Raw genomic sequence first — 26,414 nt, forward strand, 5'->3', positions numbered from 1 at the left:
ACCTGTGCTGGTGGTCCTAATCTGTGACACTCCTTCTCCAGATACAGTCTATTAAGATGGTGTCTCTTCATCCTCGTCTCCATGCCAAGAACCTGAAAACAATTGTGAAGTCCATGTTGAGTTTGTTACGGGGGAGTGACACCATTACAATTGTACATCTGATACATGAAAGAACGAGTCCATGGGATTGTGTTCAGGAAATGGAGTTGGGGTCAAATTGAGGAAGCAACTGCTCTGCAGTATTGGGCCTTAAGGTCACAGAATTGAGGAGGCCTCACCAAGCACAGGAAACAAGGACTGGATGTGGCCCAAGGGTGAAAGGCATGTTCTACAATTCACTCCTCTCAATAGCTTCCACCAGGAACAAGTCTACTGGTGACCTGTGATTCTGTGCACAAGTGTATGTCCAGGCCCCAGAAAATCTGACTGCAACAGGTATCTGGTGTTCAAGGAATATTACAGGATACCTATGTGTTTCAGGACATAAACAATGTCAGTAGGTACTATGGGGAAAACAGTGAGAGGACCACATAAGTGGCTTAGAGAGGTGATAGGGAATTAATTCCAGGCTGGAATCAGAATAAAAATGAGAAGTAGTAGAAATGAAAAGTTGGCAGAATATCAAGAATGGAGAAGGCGGGACGTCCCTGGTGGTGCAGTGGTTAAGAATAAGCCTGTCAATGCAGGGGACACGGATTTGATCCCTGGTCCGGGAAGATCCCACATGGCACGAAGCAACTAAGCCCGTGTGCCACAACTACTGAACCTGCGCTCTAGAGCCCGCGAGCCACAACTTCTGAGCCCGCAGGCCACAGCTACTGAAGCCCGCTCACCTAGAGCCCGTGCTCTGCAACAAGAGAAGCTACCACAATGAGAAGCCCGTGCACCACATGGAAGAGTAGCCCACGCTCACCACAACTAGAGAAAAGCCTGCGCGCAGCAACGAAAACCCAACGCAGCCAAAAATAAATAAATTTAAAAATAAAAAAAGAATGGAGAAGGGACAAGAGAAATGATTTGTGGCCACTGGCAATGACACTCAACCAGGATAGGTTTCTGGAATGACTTGAACACAGACCTGATATGAAGCTCTTCCAGCTGCCAGTCATCTTGGCCATGCTACCTGCGAGCTCTTTTTGCTGAGACCAGAGTCATGTCCATCCCGTGAAGCACCAAGGACTCTCCACCCCCAGTTCAACAACTACATGGGAGGCAAATGATACAAGTCCTAACAGAACAGTAGGACATGTGAGTGGCCAACACTGGCGCAGAGGAGGAACTCAGCACACAAAAAGGGACACTATTTAAATACTACAAAAAGAAGCTCCAATGGGGGCAGAGGGAAGGATGTACAACAGATGGATTCCATCTCCTCACCTAAACAATACCTGTACTTACAGAATCTAACTAATGTAACTCTTGGAACTCTGGAGTCTATTAAGGTCTATCTATTGAAGATTGAGAAGACCTTAAGTTTACATCTCATGTTGATATCACAGGTCATCACAGCTGGGGAGAAAGCAAGAAAGCCTCCAGCCACACAGAAATACTTGTTCAGGATTAGAGAGTCCTCACTAGTGAAGGGTTTTTTAATGCAGTGAATGGGGGAAATCCTTTAGCCGAAGCCAGTATCTCACTGTCCATAGGAAAATCCACACCGGAGAAAAGCCTTATGAATGCAGCCAATGAGGAAAATTTTTTACTCATAAAGCCACTTTCCTTATACATTGAAAAATTCACACTGGAGGAAGGTCTTATGAGTGCAGTGAATGTGGGAAATCTTTTAGCATAGGACAAAACCTCAATACCCATAGGAAAATCCACCCTGGAGAAAAGCCTTATGAGTGCAAGGAATGTGATAAATCTTTTATCCAAAGGTGCCACTTGGTTCAACATCAGAGAGTTCACAGTGGAGAAAGGCTTTATGAACGCAGCGAATGAGGACGGCACTGGGGTTGAAGGAGTTTGGGGTGGTAACAGGTGGGAAGACGCAAGTGTAGTCACCGAGCAGCAAATGGACCATTTCGAGGGAGGAATCTGAGGCACAGAGAGGGTGTGTCTTCTCATTGTGATCTCCCAGCAATGGACAGGTATTTGGGATTCAATGTCAGGTTGCCTGTTTCAGAACAAAGGGAGTCTGGTCACTGTAATCCTCTTTCCCTTCCAACCCAGCTTGGGGACTCAAAGAACACCTAGTTCACCCTCCGTCCCCCCTCCTGCTCATACATTGCACTCCATGCTCAATGGCCAGGATTATCCTTCTACTGGGAAACAACATTGATGGCTTTGCTGTGAATGATCCATTTACCTACCTGATAATGTCTGGGCCTGCTACCTCCATGTCAGAGCATTGCACCAGGTTTAGGGCAGCCAAGACTAGAGAAAAGACTTGACCTTCAGATGCAGAGGCCCTTGGATCCCAGGGCAGAGCCCGGGTGGGGCTGCATCCGCCATTGTTGGCACTTACTTCACCGGGACATCAGAAGCAGCCCAGATTTCTGAGGCTAGCTGCTTGGCCACAGATCACCTACCCACCATACATGTAGAGGAACCGCACAGTCCCTGCCTTCTCCCTGTGGAGCAATGCCAAAACAGAGCAGGAGTGCTAGAGAGGGGACATACTGATCAGCTGTGAGAGACCAAGGGTCCTGTCCCCAAGGCAGGGCAGAGAGAGGTCTGACTGTGACTGCCTCACCATGTGCCCCAGCCCAGGGCACCCCTGCCCAAGTCAAGCAAATGCTCCACGGAGCACTCTGTGACATAAATCAGAGAAATATTTTTTTAGATCTGTCTCTTAAGGCAAAGGAAATAAAAGCAGGGAATTCCCTGGCGGTCCAGTGGTTAGGGTTCCGCGCTCTCACTGCCGAGGGCCCAGGTTCAATTCCTGGTCCGGGAACTACAATCCCACAAGCCACACGGTGTGGCCAATAAATAAATAAATAAATAAATAAATAAATAAATAAATAAATAAATAAATAAAAGCAAAAATAAACAAATGGGACCTAATTAAATTTAAAAGCTTCCCCACAGCAAAGGGAACCATTGACAAACCAAAAAGACAATCTATGGAATGGGATTAAATATTTGCAAATGATGACCGACAAGGTGTTAATATCCAAAATATATAAACAGCTCATGCTACTCAATATCAAAAAACAAATAATCTCATCAAAAATGTGCAGAAGACCTGAGTAGACACTATCCCAAAGAAGACATACAGATGGCTAACAGGCAAATGAAACGATGTTCAACATTGCTAATTATTAGAGAAATGCAATCAAAACAACTATGATATATCACCTCACACCTGTCAGAATGGCTGTTAGCAAAGAGTCTAAAAATATGTTGGAGAGGATGTGGAAAAATAGGGGACCCTCCTACACTGTTGGTGGAAATGTAAATTGGTGTAGCCAATGTTAAACAATTTGGACGTTTCTCAGAAAACTATAATTAGCACTACCATATGATGCAGCAATTCCAATCCTAGGTATATCTCCAGGAAAATATGAAAACACTAATCTGAAAAGATACGTGCACCCCAAAGTTCACCACAGCACTATTTACAATAGCCATGATATGGAAGCAACCCAAATGCCCATCAACAGACGAATGGATAAAGAAGATGTGTGTGTGTGTGTGAAATGGAATATTATTCAGCCATAAAAAGAATAAAATTCTGCCATTTTCAGCAACTTGGATAGACCTAGAGAATACTGTGCCTGGTGAAATAAGTCAGAGAAAGACAAATACTGTATGATATCATTTACGTGCAATTTAAAAACAATACAAATGAATGACACAAAATAGAAACAAACTCACAGATATAGAAAACAAACCAGTGGTTACCAAAGTAGAGAGGGAAGGGTGGTGGGGCAAATTAGGCATATGGGATTAAGAGATACAAACTACTATGTATAAAATATATAAGCAACAGGGTTATATTGTATAGGACAAGGAATTTTAGCCATTATTGTGTAATAGCTTTTAATGGAGTATAATCTGTAAAAATACTGAATCACTATGCTGTACACCTGAAAATAGTATAATATTATTTTAAAAATAAAAAATTTCAAAATTAAAAATAAATAAAAAATGAACAGGTGAATTTTCCGTGGAGAATTGATAAAAGATGATATTTTCTGGATGGTACAAACCACCAGACATTTAATAAAGGGAATTTCTATGAAAAGAGTTTTGTACGATTTATGAGATGGTCACTCAGGTGTGGCCACAAGAAAAGACAGAGGGCGGCTTCCCTGGTGGCAAAGTGGCTAAGAATCTGCTTGCCAATGCAGGGAACACGGGTTCGAGCCCTGGTCCAGGAGGATCCCACATGCCGCGGAGCAATTAAGCCAGTGTGCCACAACTACTGAGCCCACGTGCCACAGTTACTGAATCCCATGTGCCTAAAGCCCATGTTCTGCAACAAGAGAAGCCACCACAATGAGAAGCCCGTGCACCGCAACGAAGAGTAGCTCCCGCTCACTGCAACTAGAGAAAGCCTGCGCAGCAACGAAGACCCAGCGCAGCCAAAATACATAAATAAGGCCGCTGCCCGCCACCTCTGGGAGCCTGGGAAAGGAAGACCGTGAGTGAGCGAACGACTCAGGCCCCGGTTGGCGGCAGCGGCGGCCGGGGCGGGGGAGCTGCCGTTGAGGGGGGCAGGCGGCTGGAGCGGCGGCGGTGGTCTGCACCAGCCATGTCGAATAAAAACAAGAAGGAGAAAGAATCACCAAAAACAGGGAAAAGTGGAAAAAGTTCAAAAGAAGGACAAGACATAATAGAATCAGAGTGCTACTGTCTAAGAGCTGGAGCTACAGAGCTTGAAATTACCACTGAAAAATACTGAAATGTTGGGCCCTTCAATACTTCCTCCTAAGGATCCCAGAGGCAACATGGCATATTAACATGACAGTTGGCAGATCACTGTGTATATTTTGCAGGCGCACAAATTGAGACACTTCCGTTCCTCTGAACTTGGAGTTGACCATTGCTTTTCCATTGTTGTCTCTCTCACCTCAATGTTCCTCTCCGTTCTTCACTTCTAGTCCCACCTCCTTACTAAGTGTAATTGACTCACGCGGGTCAATTAGACCATTACACACACTCTCTTCCTCTCTTGTCTGCTGATACTACTCTGAACTCGAATATTTTAACCTGAACCGTTCACACAGGTTTGCAGTTCTTACACTGCTTTTCAAACCTTTCTGAAGTCACATCACCTTCACAGTCAGCGTTGGCTCAGGTTACCCTGTGGACGCCCCTCTGTTAGGACAGTTAGCACACCCAGGGCTGCCCAGCCAGAGAGGTGCAGAGCAGGTGCTGGTCCAGGGCAGAGAAGTAATCCCAACAGAGAAAACGTTAAAGAACTTGGCCTGCGGTTGACTTAATACACCACTTCAAGTGTGGGGAAGGTCCTTATACAAAAGTCCTGGCCGGTGATAATCTGGCTTCAAGGAAAACAAAGGAGTAGGTGGCTAACTTTGCAGACCACTTTGTGGTTAGAACAGGGGGACATTTGATGGCGTGGGTTTTTAGCAAGAAGTCCTGCAGTAAAGGATACAGTGCTTCAGCAAGGGGCTTAGTGAATAAAATGCTGACTCCTGATGGCCATAAACGATGGCACCTAACTTCTGTGGCCCTATTTCCTCATCCCTAAAACGACTTGGTGAGTTTCAGATTTGGCCATTTTTAAGTATATGGGATAGATTAGGCGTAACCTCTCTTGAAAGTTTTCCCTGCAAGATATCTGGCAGGATATGTCTTCCCATGTAACAAAATACCATTAAAAGTCATAACTGCTGCTGCACAACTTTTGTATTTTAGTAGAAACTCCTATTCCTTGAACGATGTGTATTGGAACATCTTTCTTTGCTTTTTTCCTCTTTCAAATAGAATGTTTAATGTTTGACTTGCTTATCCATACGTGTCCTGGGAATCAGTTTCCGCCCAATACATCCTGCTGGTTTATTTCATAGCACACTTTTAAGGAGTGAGGATGCAAATGCGCTCACAGGTAACTTGACCTTGAAAAACTGTGGAGATTGACAGAGGGAACTCATCTTTGAGCAGGTGTTCTCAGTGCAACATTCAAATCTGTAGAAATGTAGCTAGGCTCATTGGATGAACATTTAGAATCCTAGTAAATTGCTCAGAGATTCCTAAAGTCCATTTTAGAGGATCAGACCATGCAACCATGGTTTTTGATATCGTTATTTTAATTTGTGTACTGTGTCAAAAGTTACGTTTTAGAAAGTGTTCGTGCGTTTTGTAAAGTGATTCGTTGTAAGCACATTAAAGGTCGTTCGAGTGTTTAAATAATTAATTAATTAATTAAATTTATTTTTAAAAAATAATAAATAAATAATAAAAAGAAAAGAAAATGAACAATTGATCCAAATGCTGAAATAAGAGAAACCTTATAGATCTTTAACAAGAGTAGAAAAAACATTTTTTTCTTTTTTGGTGCAGAAATCAAAGAACTTAGAGACACAGGTGTCACTGTTGATGAGCACAAATGGGCTGAAAGCTGGGAAACATGAAGCTAGTAGCACAGAGATGTCCATCAGCCACTGGCCTGGATTTACAATTACAGCAACACAAAGATTCAAAATGGAAGAGAGACAGTAAAAACAGACGATGAAGCTCACCAGGATCAGGATGGCGCATGTGGCTCTGGCCTCATGGGAAGGTGTGGGGAAATTCTGTTGCTGTGAATGTGTTGGACTCGCTGCTCGTGCCTGTGAAGGACAAAGATCATGTACCCACTAGTCCAGATCATGAAGCCCAAACAATAATATCCAGGGAAGAAAATATCAATGCCTATAATCAGCCAAGATAACTGTCTGACATGACTGAGGAGCAGTATCCAAAATTTTTTGAATGCAGCCCTCCAGAGAGCTCCATCACATGTACTGGTGACATTACTGTAAATAAAGTATGTGATCTCCCATTATTTACTTAGTTGACCCCAAGTGAATGCCCAGGTAGCCAAGGGTCCAGGAGAAGGGTGCTTTCCTTCAGCACTGTGGCATCTGGCAAGAGCCTGAGGACAGGGAAGGCTACCTCTTCTTGCAAGTGGGATACACCAGAGCTCCAGGAATGGCTCCATCATGTATCAAGGCCGTGATGGTCACTCTGAGTTTATGGGGTGTTGCTTTCATGACCCAGGAAATAATAGGTAACTGGGTGCAGGGTATCACAGGTTCAGGTCCTGTGAAAGCCTTCCTTTCCAAAAGAGTTCAGTAAGCAGCCCGCAATTGTTGCTCTCACGGCATGTCATGTGAAGTTGAAACAGGCAGCAGTTTGCACAAGAAGCACCTGGGCAACTTACTGCCATCCTGGGCCCAGAGACTCTACAAAGCACAGGAGGTGGGTGCCAGAGCTTCCACCTTGGAGTCTCCAGGAGGCACCAAAAGAAGCGCCCGTTGTATGGTCAGCCATCGGAACTGACTCTAGGACCTTCTGTTGTAAAGGCCCCAAAGTAGGCTGATTTTTGGGTGACTGCGTAAATAAGCCTTAGTAGTCAATGGAGAATATGTTGCCTCTAGAAGCCAGAAAGATCCAATAGGTTTGGCCCGTCTTACATTGATGGAAGCTGACAAAATCAGAAGTTGCTTTTAACTACATCAGCAGTAGAGTAGCCCTTAGGCACACTGGATGAAGCTAAGAAATCCTCTGGGGTGGCTTCCCTGGGGGCACAGTGGTTAAGAATCCGCCTGCCAATGCAGGGGACACGGGTTCGAGCCCTGGTGCGGGAAGATCTCACATGCCGCGGAGCAACTAAGCCCGTGTGCCACAACTACTGAAGCCTGCGTGCCTAGAGCCCATGAGCCACAACTACTGAGCCCGTGTGCCACAACTACTGAAGCCTGTGTGCCTAGAGCCCATGAGCCACAACTAGTGAGCCCACGTGCCACAACTACTGAAGCCTGGGCGCCTAGAGCCTGTGCTCTGCAACGAGAAGCCACCGCAATGAGAAGCCTGCGCAGCACCGCAACGAAGAGTAGCCCCCGCTCACCCCAACGAGAGAAAGCCGGCGCATAGCAACGAAGACCCAACACAGCCAAAAATAAATAAATATATTAAAAAAAAAAAAAAAGAAATCCACTGGGGTGGCATGACGCTGAAATCTGTGTCAGGCAGTGGCCCGTCTGCTCTCTGCAAGTGCAGTGATGAATATGTGTCCCGCATGAGTGTCTAGCAAATCCCCTCACGAGGGGATGTCATCAATGTAGCGCCATACTTGGTTGGGTGCCTGAGGACAGCTGGATCCAATTAACTTCTTGTCAGTTGAGGAGGTATGTGATGGCTGAACCATTGAGGTACCTCATGGGCCACTAAGTATAGAGGTGTATAGTATTGAGTTCCTATGTAGGTGAAGGAGAGGCTGTTGAAAGAGGCACTGGCTAGAATACATGTAAGAGCAAAGTATTGGCCTGTGAAGATTGAATGGCACGTTCATTTGAATTATGTGAGGTATAGGGGCCTCAATGGATGCGACTAGGGTATCAGTAATCCACCATGAGATGCCATTCTTCGTAGGACACTTAGTATCTATGGTGGTGTCTCATATGTAAACAGAATTAGTTACTTCTCACTTCAAGTTAATGAACCTGATTTGTATGTTAAAGATATTTTTTGATATGTCTTCAAAATGATTTCTGATCTTTTCTCATTTAATTGATTAAATTATGTTATTTTGCCTACTACTTCCTTTTGTTATTTCGTGTTTTAATTTACTTGGAAAAGTTCATATAAATACATATGAGGGTAAATATAAAACAAACGCTTCCCTCCCCACCTGTATGAGTCTGAAAGGAAACACATTTATGGCTGTAGATCCTTCTGGAGACATTCGGATTCACTTACATATAGTAACATCTTTTCTCATTCCATTGATCTGACCTTCTGGCTGTTTGACTCATGCCCATAGTGCTCTTTTAGCCTCTTCCAGATGCCTGCAAACATCTGCGTGATTGTAGCTCCAGAGATGTGCTATTCAAGGTCCAACTCTGGACTTCCTTGGCGGTCCAGTGGTTAAGACTCCACGCTCCCAGCGCAGGGGGCACGGGTTCAATCCCCGGTTGGGGAACAAAGATCCTGCGTGCTGCACGACGCAGGCAAAAAAAACCCAAAAAACAAAAAAACGTCCAGTCCTGGATCTGTGAATGATAGGCAGCTATTTTCTTCCCAAAACATTAGTACTAATTGGACTTGTTATTATAGATTGTATGAAATATGGACGACTGAAATGTGACAGAGAAAAACAGACTTCAATAAATCCTAGTTTAGATGCACTGGATAACTTCAGGAATTAGGGGCTAAAATTTGCTCCTCTAAAATATGGATGATAATACTGAGAATGCTAAAGCATAATAACACTTTAAACTATAAGTATGCTCCTTGAGTTTTCAAATTTACTGAAGTTCCCACTCACTTACGGAACCTTAATCACTATAAATTATGTTGGCTTACTTGTGAATTTTCTGTCAACAAGAACAAAGACACAAACTTCCAGAGGATTCATACTGAAAAGACTATGGTTTTGACTCCAGAATAAACTGCTGGAAAACTGCAATTTTTAATTTAATATGCATTCTTTCTGATCCTTTGTGAGGAAAATATCCTCAAAGTTAGGTTGCTTTTTTTCCTCAAAAATTGCCTGTATTCAAACATCTTGCCTGCTCTGTTTCTTGAACTGAAGTATTTAACTGAATAAGTGCCATTATTATAGACTGTCATTTGTTTCCAATGAAAATTTTGGTTTCGGGGTGTAAACATGTATTAAAACATGAAAATGTACATGCAAAATATGTGCAGTCTATATGTTCAGTCAATTATACCTTCATGAAACAAATATTCAAAACTTGTCACTTCCTAATAATTTTACTATGTTTTATTATCATCTGTGTTCTACAGGTTATTTGTAGCTACTGGAATTAGAATGATGTACCTCTATGAACTCTTCCCAGCTCCATGTTCAGTGACACCTTGCTGGTAGTTTGAAACTGTCCATGGTGGCAGTCTTTGAATCAGGCAAACTGGAAAATACTACAAACCAGGACTTCATTATATTATTCAAAGTCTAGATTTAAGAATATGTGAATAATGCAGATTAAATTTAAAGTATATAAATGGTTTTTGTGGTAATTACATTGTATGTAGCACGCAAAAAAATTGAGGATAAAAATAAGCTATTTATTTGTTAATGAAAAGAAAAATAGTCAAAAGATATGAACAGACATTTTACCAAGAAGATATACAAATGGAAAATAAACCATGAAAAAAATGCTCAACATCACGAATCTTTAGGGAGATGCAATTAAAACTACTGGTTGCTTAAATTCAAAATTTAAGGAAATTCAAAAGAATGTGGAAGCATTTTACATGCTCCTGGTGGGTATGCAAAAGCAAACAACAATTTCAGGTCACAGTCTGGAAGCTTCATAAGTTAAACATTCACCTATTCTATGACTCAGGCATTATACTCTGAGTTAGTAACACAAGGCAAGTGAAAATACATACATACATATAGAATTACACACAAATGTTCTAGCACCTTTATTTACAATAGCCAAAACTGGAAATAACCCAAGTGACCATAACCAGACAAATGGATAAAGAAATAGCATAAGTATAGGAAACATATTACTCAGGAATAAAAAAAATGAACTGCTTATATATGGATCACTGAAGAGTCTCAAAATATTTATGAATCATGAATGAAACCAGGAAAAAAAAGTAAACATTTCATGAATAAAATCATATAAAATTCTAGAAAATACAATCTACTATAAATAAAAGTAAATGAATGGTGATCTGTGGGTGGGGGAGAGGAAGGACATTATGAAATGGCATGAGGTAAACTGGAGATGATAGACATGTTCATTATTGTGATTATGATGAGGCTTTGTGGTTTTATATGTAAAAATTTATACACTTCAAATAGATACAGTATATCACATGTCAACTATACCTGAATAAAAGTTTACAAAATGGTTCAAAAGAAAAATCTAGATCTCTCACTTTTTTCAGAAAATCAGGTCTGGGGAATTTCCCTGGCAGGTCCAGTGGTTCACTGCCGTGGCCTGGGTTCAATCCCCGGTCAGGGAACTAAGATCCCACAAGCCGCATGGCACAGCCAAAAAACAAAAATTAACAAACAAACAAAAATCAGGCCTGGCAATCCTATATTGCCTCTCTTTTCTGATGACCTTGGAGGAGCAGCCTTGCCTTAGTGGTAGCTAATACTGATGAGTAGTAGATTCCTTCCCACCTGAATTAACAGGAATGTTGGCTGGTCACAGAGCCACACTGTGGACTAAGGCAGCAGTCCCCAACCTTTTTGGCACCAGGGACCGGTTTCGTGGAAGACAATTTTTCAACAGACGGGGGTTGGGGGGTGGGGTGGGGTGTGTGATGGTTCAGGCGGTAACGTGAGCAATGGGGAGCAGCAAATGAAGCTTCACTCACTCGCCCGCCACTCAGCTCCTGCTGTGCAGTCCGCTTCCTAACAGGCCGCAGATCGGTGCCGGTCCAAGGCCCGTGGGTTAGGTAACCCTGGACTAAGGGATTCCCTTTCTCTCTATGTTTGTTTCTCTGCCTCTGTAGCAATGGCCTTTATGTGAACATCCCAGAGAGGCTATAGGAATCCAGAAAACCAATAGCTTATTTTCTTTCACAATGACCTCAGCTCCAAAAGATACACTTGCCTGGAGGTTCTGAGAATTTCTGGGCATCTGTGCCCACTGATACTGCACAGTCACAGTCAATGGAGCATTTGTTGATGCAATTTTAGAAGGGGCATACTCCATCTACTTCACTGCACTCTCCTCCACTCCAGGGTTCCTTTACCAAGATGGTTCCCCCTGGCCCTAGCCTTACAGTGGCATTATCTAGTGAACTCTGGGGATCAGGGCATGTGGTTTTTTGCAGGATAACTGCTGAGCATTATGTGATATTTACTGTGAATAAGAAAAACAATTTGTGTTGTTATCAGAAGCACTGGGGGCTGTCATAACTTCCTGGCTCCTCAGGGTGTTTTCTGAGCCCACAAAAAATCCTGATACCCAGTCCACAAATTAGGACCCTAAAACCCTGCAGTCTTTCCTAGGAGACCCTGGGCAACAATGTATTTACTTTAGGCCAAAACCAGAAACAGTTATATTCTTAATCATACTGACATGTGAGACACACAAAGCATGGGACCCCCCATGAGAGCTATGCAGTCCTTAATGTTGGTAGAGCCCAGTTGTTTTCAGATCACCTCACACAGTGAATAGAACCCCAAGACCAAAGGTGGCTTAAACATTAATGCCTTTATTATTGCAAAATGCAGAGCAATAGGAGGCATGCAGTTCCCAGCTTGGTGACTCAGAGGCTGGGAAAATCCAAGACAAGTGTCACCATAAACTAACATGTCCCTGAAAATGCAGTTCTTCCTGGCAAGTCACCAATAGAACTCAGACTGGGTCCACTGGGCCCAAACTGGGTCGGGTCCAGGCCCTACTTTGGAAATGGGAAGGGAATGAAGATCCCACAAGAGCTAAGACTACTCATTACATCCCCCACAAACAGGGATGGGACAGAAGTCAGCTTCCCTGAACATGCTGGGAGGTAACTTTTGCACATTGTGTGAACCTGCCGGGTAACACAGGTGAAATGAATTCTGCCACACTGGCAGTGACATAAAGCTAGAAAGAGCCTGGCAGGAAATAAAGTATAACAGAGCTCCTTAAAGATTCCTACATAACTGGGATTTTAGGGCAGTCTCCCCACTGCAGATTTTTGGATGTATGGGCTTTAATTCAGGTAAATGGCTCCCTCACAACTTCTCTCCTCCAGTGTAATTATACTAGAAGGAAACTGCACATCCCAGCTATCTATGGCCCTTCACTAGTGTGAAGTCTCTCGTGTTGAATGAGGTTATTTTTGCAGCTGAAAATTTTTTCCAACATTCACTGCACTCAGGACCTTTTTCCAGTGTGAACTCTCTGGTGCTGAATGAGGCTGGAACTTTGGCTAAAGGATTTTCCACAGTCCCCACACTCATACGGCCTTTCTCCTGTGTGGACTCTCAGGTGTTTAACGAGGTTAGATTTGCAGCTAAACGATTTCCCACATTCACTGCACTCAATAGGCCTTTCTCCAGTGTGAACTCTCCAGTGGTTCTTGAGGTTGGAACTATGGCTAAATGATTTTCCACAGTCCCCACACTCATAGGGCCTTTCTCCTGTGTGGACTTTCCGATGTGAACTAAAGCTGGAGCTTTGCTTAAAGGATTTCCCACATTTACTGCACTCATAAGGCCTTTCTCCAGTATGAAGTCTCCTGTGGTGAATGAGGCTGGAGCTTCGGCTAAAGGATTTCCCACATTCACCGCACTGATGAGGCCGTTCTCCAGTGTGAACTCTCTGGTGGTAAATGAGGCTAAAGTTTTGGCTAAAGGATTTCCCACATTCACTGCACTCATAAGGCCTTTCTCCAGTGTGAATTCTCTGATGCTGAATGAGGTTAGATCTTTGACTAAAAGACTTCCCACATTCCCTGCACTCATAAGGTTTTTCTCCTGTGTGAACCTTCCTATGGCTATTGAGGCTATAGCTCTGGCTAAAAGATTTCCCACATTCACTGCACTTATAAGGCCTTTCTCCAGTGTGAACTCTCTGATGTATAATGAAGCTGGAAAGGTAGGTAAAGAATTTTCCACATTCATGGCATTCATAAGGCCTTTCTCCAGTGTGGACTTTCTGGTGCTGAATGAGGTTACATCTTCGGGTACAGGCTTTTCCACATTTGCTGCACTCGTAAAGCCCTTCTCTAGTGAGGACTCCTTGGGCCTCAACAAGTGTGTCTGTGCAGTTGAGGCCTTTTTTGCCTTCTCCCCAGTTCTCATGCTTTTTTCCACTGTGAAAGACAGCCTCACACTCATTACTGTTGTTTGGCTTCTCCTCAGTGTGAATGACCTGTTGATGGAAAAATCCCATGTTGGCTAAGAAGTCCTTCGCAATCTCCACACATATAATGGATTTCCCTGACAAGTGGGTTGTGCAACTCTTTATATACAAGTCTCGGTCCGCAGAACTTCTGATGGGTATCTTTCCAATGTGCTGCCCCTGGTACTGCTGAAGGTTGGGAGTGAAATAAAACCGTTTCCCACACGTGTATGGTTTCTGCCCAAGATGCATTCCCTGGTGCTCAGGCAAGTGCAAAATATCTCTCAAGATTGGGCCCCACATCTCAAAGGGCTGGGCCTTCTGGGGAGATGAAATTGCTTTAGGAGTCCTGATCTGTGACACTCCTTCTACAGAAATGCTCTGTTCAGGAGATGCTTCCTTATCTTCCACTTCATGCCAACAGCCTGAAAAAGTGATGGTGAAGTACATGTTAACCATATTGAGAGGGGGCAAAACAATCACAAATGTAAATAGATGCATCAAAGAATCAGGCCATGAAACTGTTCTCAGGAAAAGAAAGTTGGGGTCAGCTTGAGGAAGCAGCTGCTGTGCACCACTGGGTCCCTAAGGTCACAGGATGGTGCGGGCCTCCCCAAGCACAGGACATGAATAAAGGGTGTGGCCCAGGGGGAAAGGCATGTTCTACAGCTCATTCTTCTGTCAATGGCTTTTAGCAGGATTACATATGCTGACGACATGGGATGCTGTGCAGAAGTCCAGTCCAGTCCCAGAAAAATCTGACTGGAACAAAGGTAATGGGTGTTTAAGGATAATAAGACACGTGCACACTTTAGGACACTACAAAGTGGGAATGCACTAAGGAGGGAACAGTGTGAGGAATAAGTGAGGTAAGCAGTCCAGAGAGGTGGGGAGTAGCTCTCAGCTGGAGTAAGAATAAAAATGACTAGTAGAAATGACAAGTCAGCAAAGTGTTAAGAATGGAGAAGGAAAAGTAGAAGTGAGGTGTGGCCACTAGCAATGGCACCAAAACACAATTAAACAGGACAGGTTCTTGGTATGATTTCGACAAAGCCCTGAAGTGATGTCCTCTCTCAACTGCCATTCATCTGTGTCAGGCCTGCTCTGAGCCCATCTTGTTGAGAATGGAGTCATGTCCATCCTGTGAAGCAGAGGACATTTTCTGTAGCCCCACCTGAGGATCTGCATGAGACCAAGAGGATCCAATTCCTAAGGGAATGACGGGACAAGTCAGTAGCCAATACTGTCCCAGACAACTCAGCACACAATAGACTACCAGAAAGCTGTTTAAATACTACAAAAAAGTTCCTAAGGACAGACAGAGGTAAGAGAGCAGAAAAGTAAGAACCAGCAATGTGTCTTCCCTTCTGGACAACTATACTGGTAGAACCAATCTGATGTAACCCCTCTGCAATGCTAAACTGCTTTAATTTTGATCACTTTCAGCTCTTAGCATGGTAATGGTATTCATCCTCCAACTCCCCTAACTCTGAGCCCTGGGGCAGGCACCATGTATGTGTTCCTGGAGAAGCTTCTAGGAGCCAGGGTGGGCAATAAGGCGTCTGTCCTCCAAATGTCAGAAATCTGTGCTCTTTTTGCTGCTTCTAATGATGGTAGTGCTACGGAGTTGGGCAGCCATTGTTGTAAACCACACTACCAATGTTGCAAAGGCCCTCCCCTCACTAGCTGAAGCAATTTCACAGGGGATTTAAAGGGCAGGCGTCTATTCCGTCCACCCCCCTCACACCATTTTTCTCTTAGTCCCGTTTTGATAGGCAGAAATTCAAGGACTAAGGCACTCAAAATCAATCATATATACAGGGGAATTTACAAAGTCACCATGCATATCTGGGTAAGAAAAAAACCTGAGCAGACCTTAAATTTATACCTCAGACTGATCTCCAGGATGGAGACACCCTACCAATAAACAAACAAACAGAAAGACAAACAAACAGATCCCAGCAAACCCTAGGAAGAGGGAGAACTGAATCTCAAGTTACCACAATGTAAGACACAAACACCCATTTTTCAATAACAAAAAAAAAAATCACAGGACATACAAACCAACAGGAAAGCATGGCCCTTTCTAAGGAAAAAAAAAAACCCACAAATCAATAGAAACCATCCTTCAGAAAGACCAAATGGTATACTTATTAGAGAAAAACTTGAAAACAACTAAACAACTATTTTAAAAGATGCAGAAAGAGCTAAAAGAAAATATGGGCAGGGACTTCCCTGGCGGTCCAGTGGTTAAGACCCCATGCTTCCACTACAGGGGGCATGGGTTTGATCCCTGGTTGGGGAACTAAGATCCCACGTGCCATGTGGCCAAAAAAAAAAAAATTAAAAAAAATATGTGGGCAAAGTTAAGAAAATGTTGCATGAGCAAAACAGAAATACCAATAAAGACATAAGAAACATAAACAAACGAAAAAGAAATATCAGAGCTGAAAAATGCAATATAACTGATTGAAAAAAAATCACTAGAGGGATTCAAAAGCAGATCTGAGCAGTGAGAAGAAACAATCAGTGAATTTGAAGACACTGCATCTGAAGACAGAAAGAAAAAATACTGAACAGAAGCAAAGAGCATAAGGGCCTGTGGGATACCATCAGGTAGACCAACAAGCACAATGTACACATCCAGAAGTAAAACAGAGAGACAAAAAGGCAGAGACCTTATTTGAAGAAATTACAGCTGAAAACATCCCAACCTGATGAAATAAAAATATAAACATCTAAGAAGCTCAACAAACTCCAAGCAGTATAAATTCAGAGACCCATCATGCAGCACATTATAATCAAACTGTCAAAAGCCAGAGGCAAAGAGAGAGTCTTGAAAGCAGCAAATCAGAAGCACACATCACATATAAGCAATCCCCAACAAGATTATGAAGAGATTTCTCATCAGAAACCACACAGGTCATAAGGCAGTGGGTTGATATATTCCAAGTATTGAAGGGGAAAAAAAATCTGTCAACCAAGAATTCTGTATCAAGAAAAACTGTCCTTCAAAACTGAGGGGAAAATTAAAACATCACAGATAAACCAAAGCTATGGGAGTTATTAGATGTGTCCTGCAAAAATGAAATATTCTTTACAATATTATAATATATATAAAATTTTAATATTAACAAATAATATTAAATGTTAAAGGGACTCCTGGTTGAAATGAAAGAACACTAGTTAGTAAACAAAGAACAAAGGTCTCAGATAAAAGTAAATACATAGACAATTATAAAAGCACTTTTATAATAACTTGAGTTTATAACTCCACTTTTTGTTTTCTATAATATTTAAGAGATTAATGCATAAAAAACAATTACTGGTCTAAGTTTCTGAATACACAACATATAAAGATGTAATTTTGCAACATCAATAACTGAAAGGGGAGGGGACCAAGCTATATAGAAGCAGAGCATTTTGTTAAAATATTGGTTTTTTTAAAATTAATTTTTATTGGCATATACTTGATTTACAATGTTGTATTAGTTTCTGCTGTACAGCAAAGTGAATCAGTTATACATATACATAAATCCACTCTTTTTTAGATTTTTTCCCGTTTAAGTATATATAGTACTGAGTAGAGTTCCCTGTGCTATACAGTGAGTTATTATTAGTTATCTATTGCATATATTGTAGTGTGTATACATCAATCCCAATTTCCCAATTTATCCCTCCACCCCCTTTCATCCTTGTTAAAATATCGTTGAAGCTAAAAGGGTATAAATTCAAATAATGTGTTATAATTTTAGCATGGTAAATGTAATTTCCATGGTAACCAAAAAGAAAAAAATAGCTATAGAAAGTACACAAAGGAAACGACAAAAAATTTAAACATTTTACTACCAAAAAATCAGTGGAACACAAAAACAGTAATGAGGAAACGAGGGACAAAAGAGACCAAAAGACGTGTAGAAAACAAATAGCAAAATGACAGAAGTAATTCCCCCCTCATTAGTAATTATTCTAAATGTCAATGGAATAAAATTTCTGAGCAAAAGAGAAATTGGCAGAATGGATAAAAGAACATAATCCAACTATTTGCTTTCTACAAGATACAACTTGCCAGGATGGTTCAACATAAAAAATTCAGGGATTTCCCTGGTGTTCCAGTGGTTAAGAATCCACCTTCCAATGCAGGGGACGCAGGTTCGATCCCTGGTCAGGGAACTAAGATCCTACATGCCGCGGGGCAACTAAAGCCCTCGAGTCACAACTACTGAGCCTGCACGCCACAATGAAGCACGCACCACAATGAAAGATCACATATGCTGCAAGGAAGATCCTGCGTGCTGCAACTAAATATTTTAAAAAGATACAAAATTCAGTGTAATATATCACATTAACAGAATGAGGAAAAAATCATACCACCTCAATCAATGCACAAAAACCACATGACAAAATTTAATACCCTTTCATGATGAAAATACTCAACAAACTATCAATAGAAGGAAACTAGTTTAACATAATAAAAGCAAAGGATTTAAAAATCCATGACAAATATTATACTCAACAGTGAAAGACTAAAAAGTATTCCTACAATACCAGAAACAAGAAAAGGACACCAGCTTCTGCCACTACTATTCAACATAGTACTGGAAATTCTAGACAGAGCATTAGGCAGCAAAGACAAAAGGCATCCATAGCTCATGAAATTTTAAAGATTCCACCACAAAACTGTTAGAATAAATGAATTCAGCAAAGGAAGAAGTTACAAATTAAACAGCTGTGGGAATTCCCTGGAGGTCCAGTGGTTAGGACTCAGCGCTTTCACTGCCAAGGCCTGGGTTCACTCCCTGGTCCGGAATCAAGATCCTCCAAGCCAGGCAGTGTGGAAAAAAAAGAATTAAGCAGTTGTGTTTTTTTTTTTTTTTCCCTCCCAGCAACAGAGACATCAACGGTTTAATGGATGGGGGAGCTTACAAATCTGAAGCAAGGTCCTGAAGTGACACCCCACCCTGTACGGCGGACAATGGGCAGGACATGACAGCAGTCTTCGCTCCCAGGGGGAACGGAAGATTACCAGCTATAGGGGAACTGGCATCAGGTGGGCTCATTAGTTACCAGGGAAACCAGTAGAGGGGCGAACCCCTCACCACCCCTTTGATAAGAATGATCACCAGCTGGGGCCTGGGGCAAGTGAGTAGGAAGGTCAGTCATGTGCATAGGGTATAGATGAAGCAGGCACTGGTCGGGCAGGGGATGTACACAGAGCAAGAGAACAGCCATCTTGAGTGGCCTGACCATACACTCTACCCCTACACACACTGCACGACCCTTACAATCTTGGTCTACCCTCTTATGCGATATCCCTGGGGTCAAGTATGTAGGGGGCACTGCAACCAGATACCACAAATACAATACAGACAGCAGCAGCCTCAGAGTATCAGGATACCTACTATGCTCAGAAGAGTCATTTGCCAGGATGTGGGCAAATTTTGGAGCCAAGAGCTTACCAGGTCGATGGAAACAGAGTCAATAGTAGGAGTGCCCTGTCCAGTTATCAGGAAGGTAAGGCCACCCCGGGTTTTCACAAACCCAGAGCTACCCCCATAGGGAGGTCCGGATTTTAAAGAAACATTCTGGTGGCCTAGCCAAGGGTCAGCAGTCACACTACAGATCTGTCTTTCCATGCTAGGTTGAGTGCCATTAAGAGTGGACCCATTAGGTCCTTCCAAAGAAAAAACAGTTAATCCCACTAGTTGGACTTGTGTGTCCAGAAGCCAGCCTATTCCATTCCACACAGCATAGCCAAGGGAGGCTCATGGGCAGTCAGTTGTATAGTAACGTTTACCAACAGGGGTCCTTCTTCTTCTTCTTCTTTTTTTTTTTTTTTTTAAATTTTTGGCTGTGCCACAAAGCATGCGAGATCTTAGTTCAACAGGGCTCCTTCTGATGTACTGGCATGCGGGACAGGAATATGGTGAGAGTCTTTCTTCCCCATTGTCAGTAGTCCCCACGTAGTCATAGTAGCCAGGTCAATTTTTCATGGAAGTCCAGAGAAGGTTGACAATGGCATCTCGCTGGAGACCCAGCAATTAGACTCACTTCGCAGTGAGGCCAGTGTTGCTGCTCAGTCGTGGAATAGATTTCCTCTTTCAGGCTAGAGATGAAATTTAAGACATCTAACAGGCACAGCACAGGGGAGATTATGACAATTAAGCAAAACACAAGCAGTAACCACATTCTGAGATAACACACCTGCCTGTGGTTTTTCTCCTAGTCTGTGTAACACTTCAAAAACTCAACTTTCAATAACACAAGAACGTGACTAAAATCATGTATACAATGGCCCCTTAGTTTCACCTTGGATGTCTGAACAAGTTACTCCATTTTGACTTTCAAATCCATTCCCTTCCTCAACGGCCAAAGCAGATGTACAATGCACGTCTGAAAGACCACAAATAGGCTGCTCTGGTCAGTAAAATTTAAGTTAAGCCAGAATGACTTCCCTATACCTCAACACATGGAGATTTTTCCATCATTTCCCCTTCTGACTGCAAATCTCTCAGTAGAAAGCACTGATGACTAAAATATCCGTCCCTCTTTGCTGGGGTGCTGGCTCCTACCCCAGGTTCAGATCATGTCCCTCGGTGCTGGGCCTCCTTTATATTTGCCTAGTCATACAAGGTGGGGGAAAACCAATCAGATCTCATGAACAGGCTCAGAGGAATGTTAATGGGCAAACACTTTATAGGCCATATATTTCTTTCCTTCTTTTTTTTAATAAATTTATTTATTTATTTATTTATTTTTGGCTGCATTGGGTATTTGTTGCTGCACACGGGCTTTCTCTAGTTGCAGCGAGCGGGGGCTACTCTTCACTGTGGTGCGTGGGCTTCTCATTGTGGTGGCTTCTCTTGTTGCAGAGCACGGGCTCTAGGCACGTGGGCTTCAGTAGTTGTGGCTCGCGGGCTCTAGAGCACAGGCTCAGTAGTTGTGGTGCATGGGTTTAGTTGTTCCGTGGTATGTGGGATCTTCCTGGTCCAAGGCTCGAACCCGTGTCCCCTGCACTGGCAGGCGGATTCTTAACCACTGTGCCACCAGGGAAGCCCTAGACCATATATCTCTTATACCCAATTGTCACACAAGCATTGTACATGTGCTTTTAGTAGCAGACTTAAAGCAAGCAGTGTCACACTTCATGTGACACACTGTCACACTGTCACACACTCTGTGACAATTTCACTAGATAATTTTCTTTCCATCCAGAACATCAGGGCAAAAGTACGGCTAACGCAATAACTTTCATAAATACAAACCTCAATTAACAGAACTAGAATTTAATATCCACTAAAACATAGCCTTTTTTCTCCTTGAAATTACCCTCATCTCCACCAAACACAGCCAAATCGAAACTAATTTGTTTGCAAAACAAGTGTGGTCAATTGACCACCTAGGCTCCTCCAAACTGGTTGTGGTGGAATTCCTCAGAAGGAGTGTCAGACCGAATTCCCAAAAGGCCTCTCAAGGCCAGGAAAGCCATGCCAAAGGCCTACCACCAGATTATGCCTTGGTGGATTTTTCTCTTCTAGAAGTCCCCAAAATATTGAGATTCCTGCACATGCCAGGAGCCAGCCTTTTCCATTCCCCTGATAAGGCTGCTCGGAACCCAAGAGTCCCCAGTTTCTGGAGGCACCAGGCAAAGAGAAAAGAAAAATGTTTCAATTCTACGCACAGGTGTAGTTTACCCAATTGCTGTAAGTCATAACTAACTTCAGGGGAAGGGCTTCCCTCCACACGTATGAAGCAAGGTCCTGGATCGACACCCCACCATGTGCGGCAGACAGCGGGCAGGACGTGGCAGCAGTTTTCCACAGCTGTATTTCTACACACTAACAATGAACAATCTGAACAGGAAACTAAGAAAAAACTCCACTTATAAAGTATCTATCAAAAGAATAAAATGCTTAGAAATAAACTTAACTAAGGAAGTAAGACTTGTACACTAAAAAGTATAAAACACTGCCAAAAAAAAAAATTAGACAGTGAATGGAAAGACTTCTATGCTCATAAATTGGAAAACTTAATATTCTGAAGATGTCAATATGACCCCCAAGCCATCTACAGACTCAATGCAATCCCTATCAAAATTCCAATGACGTTTTCTGCAGTAATAGAAAAATTCATCCTAAAATTCATATGCAATCTCAAGTGACAGCAAATAGCCAAAACAATCTTGAAAAAGAAGAACAAAGTTGGAGGAGTCATAATTCTAAATTTCAAGTATCAGTGTGAAGCTACAGTAATCAAAACTGTGTGATACTGGAATCAAGGCAGACATACAGACCAATGGCACAGAATAAAGAGCTCAGAAATAAATTCTCACATATATGGTTAAATGGTTTTCAAAAAGGAGGCCAAGACCATTCGACAGGGAAGGACAGGTTTTTCAATACATGATGCTGGGAGAACTGAATACCACATGCTTAAGAATGAAATTAGATGGATACCAGGTACATAAATTAACTCAAAATGGATCAAAGATCTACACTTAAGAGCTACAAATATAAAACTCTTCAAAGAAAACAGAGGAAAAGCTTCATGACATTGCATTTGGCAATGATTCCTTGGAAACAAAATCAAAGGCACAAGGAACAAAAGGAAAACAAACTGGACTTCATCAAAATGAAAAACTTTGGTACATCAAACGATGCTAAGAACATAGTAAAAAGGCAACTTACAGAATCGGAGATAATATTTGCAAGTCACATATCTGATAAAAAATTAATATCCAGAATATATAGAGAATTCCTAAAATTCAAAAACAAAAACATCAAGCAACTTGATTCAAAAATCGGGAAAAGACTTCAACAGACAGTACTCCAACGAAGATATACAAAAGGGTAATAAGCACACAAAAAGATGCTCAACGTCACCAGCTGTTAGGGAAATGCAAATCAAAACACTATGATACCGGGACTTCCCTGGTGGTGCAGTGGTTAAGAATCTGCCTGCCAATGCAGGGGACACGGATGCAATCCCTGATCCGGCAAGATCCCACATGCTGCAAAGCAACTAAGCCTGTACTCCACAACTATTGAGCTTGGGCTCTAGAGCCCGCGAGCCCCAACTACTGAGCCCACATGCCACAACTACTGAAGCCCGTGCACCTAGAGCCCATGCTCTGCAACAAGAGAAGCCACCGCAATGAGAAGCCCGCGTACCACAACAAAGAGTAGTCCCCACTCGCCACAACTAGAGAAAGCCCGCGCCCAGCAACGAAGACAAAACGCAGCCAAAAATAAATAAATAAATAAATGAACATATCTGCTTTAAAAAAACAAAAACAAAACAAACAAAACACCCCACTATGCTACCACTTCACACCAATTAGGATGGTTATCACCCACAAAAAACAGAAGTGTCGGCAAGGATGGGAGAAACTGGAACCTTTGTGCAGCTGTAATTTTAATTCTATTAAAAATAGATTTATCGGGCTTCCCTGGTGGCGCAGTGGTTGAGAATCTGCCTGCCAATGCAGGGGACACGGGTTCGAGCCCTGGTCTGGGAAGATCCCACATGCCGCGGAGCAACTGGGCCCATGAGCCACAACTACTGAGCCTGAGCGTCTGGAGCCTCTGCTCCGCAACAAGAGAGGCCGCGATAGTGACAGGCCCGCGCACCGCGATGAAGAGCGGCCCCCACTCGCCACAACTGGAGAAAGCCCTCACACAGAAACGAAGACCCAACACAGCCAAAAATAAACATAATAAATAAATAATAAATAAAATTTTTTTAAAAAAATAGATTTATCATAAGATGAAGCAATTCCAATTTTCCGTATATACCCAAAAGAATTGAAGCAGGGACACTAAATATCTGCCCACCCATGTTCATAACAGCATTATACACAAGAGCCAAAAGGTAGAAGCACTCAAGTGTCCACCGATGGAATAATAGTAAACAAAATGTGGTACATTCATAAAATAGAATATTATTCAGCCTTAAAAAGAAAGGAAATTCTGACACATACTACAACACAGATAAACCTTTAAGATATTATACTAAGTCAAAAAAGCCAGACCAAAAAAAAACAACTGCTGATGATTCCACCAATATGAGACACTCAGAATAGTCAAATTCAGATACAAAAAGTAGAATGGTGGTTGTGAGTGGATGGGGGAAGTTACCATTTAATGGGTACAGAGTTGAAGTTTACAAGATGAAAAACTTCTGTGGATGCATGATTGTGATGGTTGCGCAATGAGAATTACTAAATGCCACTTAGAAGTGGTAAATATTTTGTTTTGCAAAATCGCCACAACTAAAATAAAGTAAAAAGAATCTTAGCAAAGGAACTTTCAAGAACATTTGTGTAACTAGTGACTATATAAGTGACTACAATTCCTGACACAGTCAGGAACAAATAAATGTGAGGTACAGGAAGGGAGCAATACTAGGGTGCCATGGAACCAGACAGTCACCCAGCGAGAGAGAGGGCATGACAGGTGGGATCCATTACGCTGACCTAAAGAACAGCGATACCAGATCCTTCCCTGTAAGGCCTTTGGCGCAGTAGGCGCTGGAGTGATAAGGATGAGAAGTAGGCATGCACTCAGCTCACCCCTTGAACCACAGCACATACCCAGGCAACTGGGGAAGGAAGCAGTGCCCATGGTTTAGATGGAGACATACCTGACCCTGGAGAAAAGAGAAAGGCCAAGCCTTGCCCAGGGCATAGGGGCAGGTGTAACAGCTTACCCAAGGAAGATGTAAGTGCAAAATTCTCCAGCATCACATCGTGGTACAGGCATCTCTGAGCCTCATCAAGGAGAGCCCATTCCTCCCAGGAGAAATACAGGGCCACATCCTCAAAGGTCACACTTCCCTGCCAGGATAGAGACAGATGAAATCATCAACAGCCTCACTCCGGAAGACCCACAATCTATCTCCTCACACATCTACCCCATGTCCATCCTCCTTCTAAGATCTCAGAGGAGATTCCAGACTCTGGTGCCACTGGTGTCTGCTGTCTTCTCATGCTCCCATTAACCACTGTGTTCACTCTGCTGTCCACTCTGCAACCAGACGGAGCCTGTTAAGACCTAGATGCGAACACCTCCCTCACCTGATCCAGACCTCCCACTGCCTGCAGAACAGATGCCTAACCTCACAGGCAATCATTCCAAGTCTGACTCTTACTCCCCACACCCAGTTTGTTCTCACCAGAAAGGAAGGAGACCTGCAATTCCCTGAACCAGCTTAGCCTCACCTCCAAGCACTTCCCGTTTTTGTGATAAGCTTCCACATCTCTTTCCATTGGTGGCCTGAAATGGGAACCCCTCCATCAAACCCCTGGACTCAACTCAGGACCCTGAGCTAGAATTCTCTAAGGTTCCCACACCCAAGGGCTGGGAAAATGGCAGGTGACAAGTCTCATGACACCACAAATTTGGAGAAAATAGGGGTTGGGACCAGTGAGGGAGGACGAAACCGCCACTTACCTGACTAGGTTCCAAAAGCACTTCTGCAGCCATGGAAACCTGTGGGAAGAGGCAGGTCTTAAGAGGGATGTGAGCATGGCATCCTTCCAGGGGCTCAGGCCTTCCCTGAACCCCTGGGGGTCACCAGAGTCAGGTAATCTCGGGCCGACCATCTAACCTCTGTATTGACTCTCAGCAGTTTTGTGTCCTTGGGGGAAAAAACCCTTAACACCCTCTGCCTCAATGTCCTCAGCAGCCCTACAATTTGTGCTTCCACTGAACAGACTCTGGGGATCTTTTCAAACTTAACTTAGATCATGTCTCTTTTCCGCAAAAATTTCCATGGCTCCAAGAGCCCCAAGAAGGAAGGTACAGCTCCTCAGCCTGTCACTGCAGGTGCGACTCTACCCACACTTTATTCCCTGCAGAAGCAACACGGACCCCAGGTTTCCCCAATCCTCCCGGCTCAATCCGACCTCCCAGCCTTTGCACCTGCCGGTCCGTCCGCCTGTGACCCTCTGCCACGCGCCATCACACCGTCTGTCAGAAACAGGACCACACCCACGGCCGCCTCACCGTCCTGGACACCGGGGCCTGGGCTGCGGGCACGAGAGCAGGCGCCCCGCACTCGGGGCTTTAGTGTCTGGTGGGGTGAGGGCGGTGAGGGCGGTGAGGGCCAGGAGGACGAGCGTTTACCTGAGGCGGGTCCCTCGGTGCCGCCGCCGCCGCCGCCACCTGAGCCACAAGCCGGGGCAGAGAGGGGACAGCCGAGCGTCCCGAACGGACCGGGCACCAACGTCTCCAGACCGGCCCCGCAAGCGGCGATGTGCCCGACTATAGAACCGCCTCTAGTCACTGGGGACAAAGCCTCTTCCCGCGCTTTCTCTGTCTGTCACCTCAATGCCGACTCTGCGCTCTCTGCCTCCTGACCCCGAGGACCGCCAAAATGACCGCCACAAAATACCGGAAGTCCCGCCTTCGCCCGGTGCGCCCTCACGGAAATGCCGAAAGTCTGGATGTTCATTGGGTGTTCGTCGCTGCCGCTCAG

At 43.5% G+C, this 26,414-nt stretch overlaps 1 protein-coding gene across 1 annotated transcript; it reads right to left on the reverse strand.

The window, feature by feature from the left end:
* Positions 1 to 10,179: 10,179 nt before the first annotated feature.
* Positions 10,180 to 26,325, reverse strand: LOC309617279 (uncharacterized protein). Its single transcript, XM_082369368.1, has 4 exons — positions 26,063 to 26,325; positions 25,388 to 25,426; positions 24,645 to 24,771; positions 10,180 to 14,362 (listed from the first exon to the last, which is right to left on the reverse strand). The coding sequence occupies exons 2-4, from the start codon at positions 25,418 to 25,420 to the stop codon at positions 12,969 to 12,971; spliced, it is 1,554 nt and encodes a 517-aa protein (XP_082225494.1). The 5' UTR covers positions 25,421 to 25,426; positions 26,063 to 26,325; the 3' UTR covers positions 10,180 to 12,968.
* Between the last annotated feature and the right edge of the window lie 89 nt (positions 26,326 to 26,414).

This window comes from Balaenoptera borealis (assembly GCF_965194805.1).
Source record: "Balaenoptera borealis genome assembly, chromosome: 19".
Classification (NCBI taxonomy): domain Eukaryota; kingdom Metazoa; phylum Chordata; class Mammalia; order Artiodactyla; family Balaenopteridae; genus Balaenoptera; species Balaenoptera borealis.

Coding starts and splice junctions, on each gene's coding strand:
- LOC309617279 (XM_082369368.1), bottom strand. CDS start 25,420: ATGGCTGCAGAAGTGCTTTTGGAACCTAGTCAG. Junction 24,772..25,387: donor TGCTTTTGGAACCTAGTCAG/GTAAGTGGCGGT, acceptor CTATCCTGGCAG/GGAAGTGTGACCTTTGAGGA. Junction 14,363..24,644: donor TGCACTTACATCTTCCTTGG/GTAAGCTGTTAC, acceptor TCACTTTTTCAG/GCTGTTGGCATGAAGTGGAA.